This window comes from Littorina saxatilis, linkage group LG14 (genome assembly GCF_037325665.1).
Source record: "Littorina saxatilis isolate snail1 linkage group LG14, US_GU_Lsax_2.0, whole genome shotgun sequence".
NCBI lineage: Eukaryota > Metazoa > Mollusca > Gastropoda > Littorinimorpha > Littorinidae > Littorina > Littorina saxatilis.
In genome coordinates, this window is record NC_090258.1 from 39,896,141 (window position 1) to 39,906,816 (window position 10,676).

The following is a 10,676-nucleotide window of genomic DNA, read 5'->3' on the forward strand; positions in this document are numbered from 1 at the left end:
TTGTGCACCAAAGGGACTTTTGTAGAACTATTTTTTCTGGCACAAGTTGCTCACCATACTTACTTCTCTCCTTGCCCAGGAGCTATTACCAGGAGCTGCAGCAGGAGTTCCTGACCAAACTGAAGGATCAAATCCCTGGCCTGCATCTATGGGGCGCCGATTGGGTCACCACTGTGCCCGACGGTTACACGCGTCACATCTTGAATGAACCAATCAGGTTGGTCTAGGGTCTCAAACTTTCTTGAGGGTTCCTTCCTGTCCGTTGTTAACAATCATGTACGCTATCACAGAACTGTCCTTGGTTCTGCATGGAACAATCATGTACGCTATCACAGAACTGTCCTTGGTTCTGCATGGAACAATCATGTACGCTATCACAGAACTGTCCTTGGTTCTGCATGGAACAATCATGTACGCTATCACAGAACTGTCCTTGGTTCTGCATGGAACAATCATGTACGCTATCACACAACTGTCCTTGGTTCTGCATGGAACAATCATGTACGCTATCACAGAACTGTCCTTGGTTCTGCATGGAACAATCATGTACGCTATCACAGAACTGTCCTTGGTTCTGCATGGAACAATCATGTACGCTATCACACAACTGTCCTTGGTTCTGCATGGAACAATCATGTACGCTATCACAGAACTGTCCTTGGTTCTGCATGGAACAATCATGTACGCTATCACAGAACTGTCCTTGGTTCTGCATGGAACAATCATGTACGCTATCACAGAACTGTCCTTGGTTCTGCATGGAACAATCATGTACGCTATCACAGAACTGTCCTTGGTTCTGCATGGAACAATCATGTACGCTATCACAGAACTGTCCTTGGTTCTGCATGGAACAACAGACTCAAAGTGACAAACTTTGACGCACACCAGAAACCATCAATCAATCAATCAATCATTCATTCAATCAATCAATCCCTCCATCCATCCATCTATCAATCTATCCATCCATCCATCCGGAATATCCATCAATCCATCCATCCCTCCCTCCCTCCATCAATCCATCCATCCATCCATCCATCCAGATAATCCATCCATTCATTCATCCATCCATACATCCATCAATCAATCCATCAATCGATCAACTGACAAATCACTCGCTCACGTGCTCAATCCATCAAGTTATCAGTTAACTTGATTTGACCTGCACCCAAGTGAGACTTGAGCCCCAAGGGCCAGGTACATGGTAGCTCAGGTGGTAGATGCACTGGACTTGTGATCCGTGGGTCACGGGTTCGAATCCGGGCCGAGACGGACACGGGTCAAGTTTATGTGCAGACTCAGAGACGGTATCCATGTCCCACCCCAGTGTCACCACTGTGGCACTAAAAAGACCTCGGTCATTCTGCCATAAGTGCAGGTGGCTGATTACACGCACACACCTATGTAGCGCGACTCTGTTGCCGCTAGCTTTTGCACTGGGAGGATGCAACACAAATCTCCCAGCAATGGGACAATAAAGAAATGAAAATGAAGAAAATGAAAATGAAGAAAATATAAATGAAAATGAAGAAAATGAAAATGAAAATGTAAAGGGCCTAGAGCCATAGGTTAGGCACTTAAAAATGTCCAGTTAGTATTACTATTATTATAAGAAAATGAAAATGAAGAAAATGGAAATATAAAAGTAGGTACTTATATCTTTTTTCTGACATAGAAGATTGTGAACACTTTGAATAAAAGACAATAAAGGAATGAAAATGAAGACCATGAAAATGAAGACCATGAAAACGAAGACCATGAAAATGAAGACCATGCAAATGAAGACCATGCAAATGAAGACCATGAAAATGAAGACCATGAAAATGAAGACAATGAAAACGAAACACTATGTGCAGGTACCACAAAGGGCTGGTGTACGACGTGAACTTCTCCGTCCTTGAGCTGTGCCAGGTGGGGGTGTGGCCGGAGACCCACAGGTACAGCCGTTACACGATCTCCCCCGAACTGTGCAAGCTGCCCGAGGGCCCCAAGGTCGTGCACGTGAACCACAAGGGCAAAGGGCAGCAGGACAAGTGGCCCGTTGACAGCGAGGAATGCGGTCACAGGGTTGCAGAGCTGCTGAGGAGTATCGGTGTTGGTGGAGGTAATATGTGACCCTCCACCACGGAATGAGTCGCATGTCACCTTTGCATGATTTTTATATGTTTACACGTTCTTAAAGAGTTTTTTTTATGCTTTATCCAGTGGTGAAAACCGTTTTAGATAAGAGCAATAACTTTTCGAGTTATAAGGCTGTGAATAAGGTGATCCTCACACTGATACCAGACAACCCCCGGACATAAATTATATTTGGCCTAGCGCAGAACCCCGCGAGGTGACATCCGACTCATTCCGCCGTGGTGGAGGGTCACATATATTTATGTTATGTTTTTATTCCATTTAACATGATACAATAATTAAACGAAACAACCAATAGGGACACGAACTCAAGCGATCGCTAAAACTACGTGCCCTAAATATTTATGTTAATCATGTTCATAACCTCTTTAATTTGACACCGCCCCTCCTTTTTAAGGACCGGCACGGTTGGCCTAGTGGTAAGGCGTCCGCCCCGTGATCGGGAGGTCATGGGTTCGAACCCCGGCCGGGTCATACCTAAGACTTTAAAATTGGCAATTTAGTGGCCGCTCCGCCTGGCGCCTGGCATTATGGGGTTAGTGCTAGGACTGGTTGGTCCCGGGTGTCAGAATAATGTGACTGGGTGAGACATCAAGCCTGTGCTGCGACTTCTGTCTTGTGTGTGGCGCACGTTATATGTCAAAGCAGCACCGCCCTGATATGGCCCTTCGTGGTCGATCGGCTGGGCGTTAAGCAAACAAACAAACAAACAAACAAACAAACAAACAAACAAAATCCTTTTTAAGGCCTGATTTTCTCAGACTTGTGTAGGTCTCAAAAGGGGTGTTCCACCATAGAAACACAGTCACATACAGGACAGCAAGACGAGTGGTGACAATGACGGGTTCGAATCCAGGCCGGGACGGACACGGGTCAACTTGATGTGCAGACACAGCGACGGTATCCATGTCCACTACCCGGGTCACAACAGTGGCACGTACAAGACCTCGGTCATTCTGCCATGAGTGCAGGTGGCTCATTACACCTTTTTTGTTCTTCTTTGTATTAAACACACACACACACACACACACACACACACACACACACACACACACACACACACACACACACCCCTGGGTAGCGCGACTCTTAAAGGACCAGACCACGCTGTTTTAGCGTCAAAAACGCTTCGAATCGTGTTCCTGCGCGACCGAACACTTCCCGATGTTTGCAGTTAGTTAGAAAACCACTTTCTTACCGTCTTCAACAATGTTTGGTTTACTTCGGAATCTTCTAAGGCCGTAATCCGACGAATTTTGTGACCGAAGCGACGGATTTCTTCTCCAAAACGACCCGCCATTGTGCCGCGTGATCTTCGCGAGACTGGCTTATGAATAAATTATCCGTGACGTCACACCGTGTGGAGATGGTAGTTTACCAACATGACAACAACAAGCGTAACTGCAGACGAAATTGAACCGTACATGTTCGAACTACCGGTTTCTCTCCTCGAATCAAGCATGAAAGATGAGGGCGGAGGCCACTAAAGTAGTGAAACAGTGACGATGAAAATTGCGACACTGTTTGTCTCAGCGATCAAAGGTAAACACGCCCGCTCTCTGTGCTGAACTTATCGTCTGCTTTCGAGTCTGTGCTATTTTTTCACTCTCGCCTTGTCAACGCACTCGCGAATAAGTGGGATATTGTTTAAGTGTTCATGCATTGCATTCACGAGTAAAAGAACAACAGCTCATCGCAGTTTTAACTGTTCTTGATTATTTCAGAGACTGGTGTCAGAGTGGCCACTGTACCTGTTGTATTGTGTGGGAGGGGCAGATTTGAGAGAGAGAGGAAGCTAGCCTGAGGTACATTGTAGAATGAAAACTTGCAGGGGAGCAAGAATGCATCACCAGCCACGAAGGTGTACATACAACTTTTTTTGAGGTGCCTATATTTGTTTGATTGTTAAATGTATGTATTTGTTGTTGTTTTTAAAGGCTATCAAGAAAACTGTTGTCATTTAAATTTGTAACACTCAGTCACATATAGTTTCACACACACACACACAAGATTAACTCACTTGCATGCCCACAGAAGAAGTTTGCTCTTCACATTGTTCTGTTGTTGTTTTTATAATGTAATCATTGTAACATCAACACTCAGTAATAACCAATATTACAACACAATCACTTTTTCATCAGAACTCACTCACATACTACATGACTTTGTATTAAACCCTGGTTTATGGACACTTGCATTTGTACTTTGCATGGGAAAGCAGCCTGAATTTCAGTTAACCTGATGCCTGTTTTAGACAGAAAAAAAAGTTACCACAATCAGCAGAACTTTCACCGGAGAAAGGGCATAATTCTTTCATACTTTCTTTCTCATAGCTTTTTTTGGTTTTTATAATCTCTTCATTACACTAAATAACATCCATCTTAAGACCTATTTTGAGCCTTAATTTAAGTTGACTAGTAATGATATTAATCATAATGTATTTATTTTTATAATGTACAAACTAGAGTATGTATGTGGATATGTGTGTGATGGTGCTGGTATGGATATGTGTGGTTTGGGTTATGATGTGTACATTTTATGTGTTTTGTATGTTTTGCGAGTGCGATTTTATGTGATGTTATTCTGTACACCAGCCAAAACAAAATGTCTGGTATATTAGATAATAAACGCACCTTTAAATTTATTAGCGACTACACCCCGTCACCCTCCAGTCCCCCTCCCCCCCATTACACCCTACACTTTTAACATTGTATAAAAAATCATGCCCCAATATAGGTCCCTAGTTACCTGGGAGGACGTTAAGCTCCATAATCAACATCAACAACGTATTGAATTGAATTGAAAAGCTGGGGTTAGGAGGTCTAACTTCTTGAATTAAAGTGGTTTTTTTCTCAGGTGCATGTAGTTTTTTTATTTGCTTGAAATCATGGTGTATTCTGGTTGTAAGAGAAGAGTCAATTTCCTTGTAAGCCTGCAAAATTAAGATTTGTCATTTTTGAAGTAGCCTACATTTTTGTAAGAGTCCAAAATAGTCCAGGATAAGGAGGAAAAACATAGGGTGGGTCAGGAAATCTGAAACATTGCATAGTTTTGTTTTGCCTATGTAGACACAAAAAGTACTTAGAGCACTTTTTCCCCCCCAAGAGAGCATAGCTTAGTTTTAATTATTTTAATGCCACTGTTAGCAAGAGGAGTACTACAGACAGCAATCAAACAGTGGGTTTTTTCTGTAGACATTGCTATTTCTGTTTAGGTGTTTCAGTAGTTTTCTATGCGGATAAATCATGCTGCATGATCACTAGAAACAATCCAGCTCTGTTGCATGCAAGTTTTTTAAAGGTTTTTTTCCCCATGTTACTCCGAGAGAAAAAAAACAACCCACAGAGATAAAGTTGAACTGGCAGTTTGACTGAAGCAGTGGTAATAACACAGAGTGCTCTTCCTACAATCAATTTTTTTATGTGGATGATGATGTCCATACATGTACTTGATTGTATTATTTTGCTAGACTATTTGTTTCTGTTAGATATATCTGCTCACATGATTGTTGTTCATAATTTGACATTACATTTACTGCTGATCAAAATGTATTGTTGGAATAGGTCTGCTTAATATTCTGACTGCAGTTTTGAAAAAAAATCAAATAACACAGATGTTTTAAGTATCAAAGTGCTTTTCACACACACACACACACACACACACACACACACACACACACACACACACTCACACACTCACACACTATGAGTATGACTGCAAACATGAATTTGTACTTGTATTAATTATAATTACTGTATTACAGAACCTGATCTGAAAAAAAGGACAACAGCAAATTATTCATGCAAGCTTGCTGTATTAACGATTTCTTTATCTATTTAATACAACACTGAATTAGATAACAACTATAACAACGTGTGTGTGTTTGTGTGAATGTCTATGTGTATATGGACGGACACTGATTAAACCTGAGACTCATCGATTACCCAGGTGAGTGTAAAAGAGGGAGAGAGAGAGGGAACTTTAAGGTGGGTGCATGGGGACGGACATGTAGTAACGGATATATGTTTTAATCTGTAATCTTAACACATGTGCTTAAAATTAGGAACAGATGCCATTCCACTACAAATACTGTCAGTCTGACAAAAACGCCCAGTGACACTGAACCCCTATCCCTTACAGAACACATTCAGTATACATGTACTCACTTCCTTTCGTCTGCGTTTAGTGAAAGCAGATCGTTCTGATGACATTGGTATCCGGTTTCTGACCTCCTGTGAGTGGTCAACAATTGTCGGAACTGGAACTGCGTTAGGCAACAGCTGTTTTGTGTGTGCCAGGTTTTCTTGCCGGCTTAACTGCGTTCGCATTGGAAGAAAGTGTCGCGAAACACAGCACATCGTGTTGGCCGTTTCCAGTTAATCAGTCTTGCTGCAGAAGTTGTAAGCCCATCGGAAAAAGGTGACAACTGATGCCTGAACCTTTTTTCTATACTTCATAGCTATCAGCAGCCGTGCGCATTCCTTCGGCGTGCTGTTGATGCTCGATTTAGGCAAACGCCCACTTGAGCGTAAGCTGTAACTTTCGGTTTCCAAACACTAAGTGACGTCACAGCCGGTTCTCGTCTACTGGCGGCCATTTCGAAGTCTCGTTTAGCAGACGAATTTGGCGGAACGTTTTTAATTAAATCACAATGATTAAGCTACGAATCGGTGAATTTCTTTACATTTTTGGAATCTTTAGGTGCATTTCTCTAACCTTTAGTCATCGGTTAGTGGTTCTAATAACCTTTAAAACAGCGTGGTCTGGTCCTTTAAGTGTTGCTGTTAACTTTGCCTTGAAAGGAAACGATCCCAGCAATGGGTCAATAAAATCAAATCTCACATCCTCCATATAATCACAGATGGTAAAGCCAGCCCTGCTGCCTCAAACACAACAGAACAGACAAGCTCCGGGAGCTACGACTACCGTGACGTGCTGGTGATCACGAGAAGCGCCGTGGACAAAAACAGCCCGCCTGCTTTCGCACGTGGACTCGAGGCATCCGGCATCCCCACCAACGTCTTCGGACGTTCTGGGTCCTACGGCACGCTGGAGGACTCCTTTGATGACACGATTCTTGGCAAGGAGAACAAGGTGAGCGTATTGGATGGATGTTTTATTGTACTAATCAATGAACTGAGGAACAGGAGGAGGACGAGAAGGAGGGGAAAGGAGAGGGGAGGGGGGTGGGGGGTGGGGGGGTGGGGATGGGGTATAACGATGATCGTACGGGCCATTTATAGAAGATAAATCAAAAGAGCGTTTGCTTACTAAATCTAATGACTAACGTCAAAAAGATGTAGCAATATAATGTGTTCTTACTTTAATTATCTTCTTGCTCAAACCTCACGTGACAGCAACGAACTATCATTCTATTTGCTAATCGGGAGGTCGTGAGTTCGAATCCCGTTCGCTGCCGCCTGGTGGGTTAAGAGTGGAGATTTTTCCGATCTCCCAGGTCAACTTATGTGCTGACCTGCTAGTGACTTTACCCCCTTCGTGCGTACACGCAAGCACAAGACCAAGTGCGCACGGAAAAGATCATGTGATCCATGTCAGAGTTCGGTGGGTTATAGAAACACGAAAATACCCAGCATAGTTACCTCCCCCGAAATCGGCGTATGCTGCCTGAATGGCGGGGTAAAAACGGTCATACACGCAAAAAATCCACTCGTGCTAAAAACATGAGTGAACGTGGGAGTCTAAGCCCATGAACGAAAAAGAAGAAGAAGAAGAAGAAGAAGAAGAAGAAGAAGAAGAAGAAGAAGAAGAAGAAGATCACATACTGATAGACCGGACAGCAAGACAAATGATGGTGTCTTCTCCAGGTCCTCGATCCTGTCCTCCGGTAATGCTGGCAACGGAAGGGGACTGCAGTTGCCAAACGGTTTTCCTTAGGCTTTTTAAGATGGGGCATCTCTGGAGGATGTATATATATATATATATATATATATATAACTTGTATCCTTCCTCTTTTTCTCCCACCCTAGGTGACGGTGATGAACTTCAAAGCCGCCATGGGGTTGGACAGAAAAGTGGTCGTCTGTCTCATCGGCGTGGTGGGTCAGGACGAAGCCTACGAGCTGCCCAAGCCAGAGAAGAAGAAGAGGGGAGAGCACCACTACCCCGTCACCATGATGTTCTCGCGAGACGTCGCTCCGGGCGTGCAAGTTACCCAGAGCGTGACCATGACCGGGAAGCCTCTGCCCAAGAAGGAGCGTAAGGCTCAGGAGAGTGTGCTGAAGAACCAGATGGAGATTAAGCAGAGACTGTCCATCTACTCGAGGTGTACGGACAGGCTGATCGTCGTCCACATGCCTCCTGGCTTTGAGGCGGGTCCGCACGGTCCGTATTATGGTGCTGGGGGTGGGCAGTCTAAGAAGTGTGTGATTCTGTAAAGAATCAGCCAGAGGAGACAGCGCTACAAAAGAAGCGTTTCGGCCCCAGAGAGGACTTGGAGAGGACAGCCTGCAGTCCGGACTGACCATCTAACAGCGAACGACAAGAAGAAGTAAAGAAACTGAGCGACGACTTAACTCTTACGGGTTTACGGTATTACATGCTTAAAATAATAAAGTTAGGGTATGGCCCGAAAATCTTAAGTTTCTTGCTGATTTCTTCAGGTAATGATAACATGCCAGTTGTACATTTGGTACTTCTACTAGTACACTCTTAACTGCATGAAGTGTAGTATTTAAAAAAAAAACAATTCCTGTAACCTGTTTTGAACACCGTGTGACATTGTACATGATTCTACGGGCAAGAGTAGCACGCATGGTAACACTAGTGTTCATTTTAACAGTGTTAAATTAGTGTTCATTTTAACAGTGTTAAATTAGTGTTCATTTCAACAGTGTTAAATTAGTGTTCATTTTAACAGTGTTAAATTAGTGTTCATTTTAACAGTGTTAAATTAGTGTTCATTTTAACAGTGTTAAATTAGTGTTTACCATGTGTGCTTCGTTTTCCAGTCACTACATGTATGTCCTAGGTCACACGCTGTGTTCAAAACTGGTTACAGAAAGTGTGCACAAACTGGCATCGGCCCAGGTGAAAAATCCATGTCATTTTCAGTCCATGGAATGTCACAAGCCACCCTACACTATTTCGCGAAAACCGTGCGCGATAAAGAACAAAGTCATCAAGGTTCGGATCAACCTGACCTCAGGTCAAAATGAGTTCGGCTCATTCTATCCCTGACAGGATGCCTTGGTTTTCCTTGTCTGGCGAGGAAAACGATTTTTTTTTAACATATTTAGATCTTTTCGTAATGTGTTATGGATGTAAGCAGATTCGAGATCGTCAATAATGATTTTTCATGGTGTTGTGTAATGTTTAAATTACAAAGGAATTGATATGTAAGACAGTTTCAAGCGAGCTATTTTTCGCGGCTGTATTTACTGTGCAAACAACTCTGAATATGGCAAAAGTGTCACGTGATAATCAACCGTTTGGTTTCGGCGCTCGCTGGAGCAGACGATTTTTTGACAGTGATGCAACCATATCAGTATATTACGGTCTCCTTCCGGCAGCAGTCCCAAAATTTCGACTTGTTTTGACCTTAGAACGATATCTTTATCATAACTGTGAAGAACAGAACAGAGATCACTGTCGAAGTCGGCCAATCTGCAATCATTTTCGTCTCGCGAACACTGCTCGCGAACAACAAATGGGAGATAACTCTGTATTCTTGTTTTGATAGATTCGCGTAGGACTTTAGCGTCCGGTCAGAGGGACTAAAGCGATGATGATCAGAATGCGTTTGCATGCATTGAGGTGTTTATATTTGGCAATAATATTATTAGTACATGACTGTATTTCAATTTTCATAATGTTGTCGTGTTCCGTCTGTCTTTTTTTTTTAAATGCACCACCACTGTAATAATACTCATGCTTGAGATAATAAAATTAATTATAATTCGATTTGATTGATTTTGATGTTTTGTGTGTGTGTGTGTGCATGTGTGCAAGTGTGTGTGTGTGTGTGTGTGTGTGTGTGTGTGTGTGTGTGTGCGCGCACTTGCACATGAGTACACAATTAAACATTTCTATTTCATGCCAGCAGTTGTGTCCATCTTATGTCACATTCAAACAAAATAAATCAGCTACAATCATTGTATTCATGAGCTGTTGTAAATTTTAATTTTGCAAATGATAATTTTTTTCCTGAAGTTTCAACAAGAAATGTATTGACAGAGGATGGCAATACATTTCATTTTTGTAAGTCTTTCAAATAGTAACTATATTTATACCATCAACAATTTTATCTACTTTAACATTCGCCAGTCCGGGTTATCGACTACACACGGAAGACATCGTGGGGCCGTGCGTACCCATGCTTCTCAAAGATGCACGCTTTTCCTTCTTTGAGAAACATGGGTCCGCATTGTCCCACGATGTTTGTAGTCTAAATTCGACCTGATGTTTTATTTTATTACTTCTCGCTGAAATTTTAGGACATAAGAGCTTTTTAGGTGCCTGAGGCATTCTTAATTGCTCATTAAAAAATTCCAACTAGTTTTAAGAGATATTTTTAA

General features: G+C 42.6%; 1 protein-coding gene across 1 annotated transcript in view; it reads left to right on the top strand.

The window, feature by feature from the left end:
• Nucleotides 1-10,062, top strand: part of LOC138947753 (uncharacterized) — a 14,215-nt gene extending 4,153 nt beyond the window's left edge. The window contains exons 4-7 of the mRNA XM_070319308.1: nucleotides 80-217; nucleotides 1,857-2,104; nucleotides 7,001-7,233; nucleotides 8,130-10,062. Coding sequence (XP_070175409.1) covers nucleotides 80-217; nucleotides 1,857-2,104; nucleotides 7,001-7,233; nucleotides 8,130-8,537 — 1,027 coding nt within the window. The 3' untranslated portion in view covers nucleotides 8,538-10,062. The remainder of the gene's footprint in view (nucleotides 1-79; nucleotides 218-1,856; nucleotides 2,105-7,000; nucleotides 7,234-8,129) is intronic.
• Nucleotides 10,063-10,676: the final 614 nt, after the last annotated feature.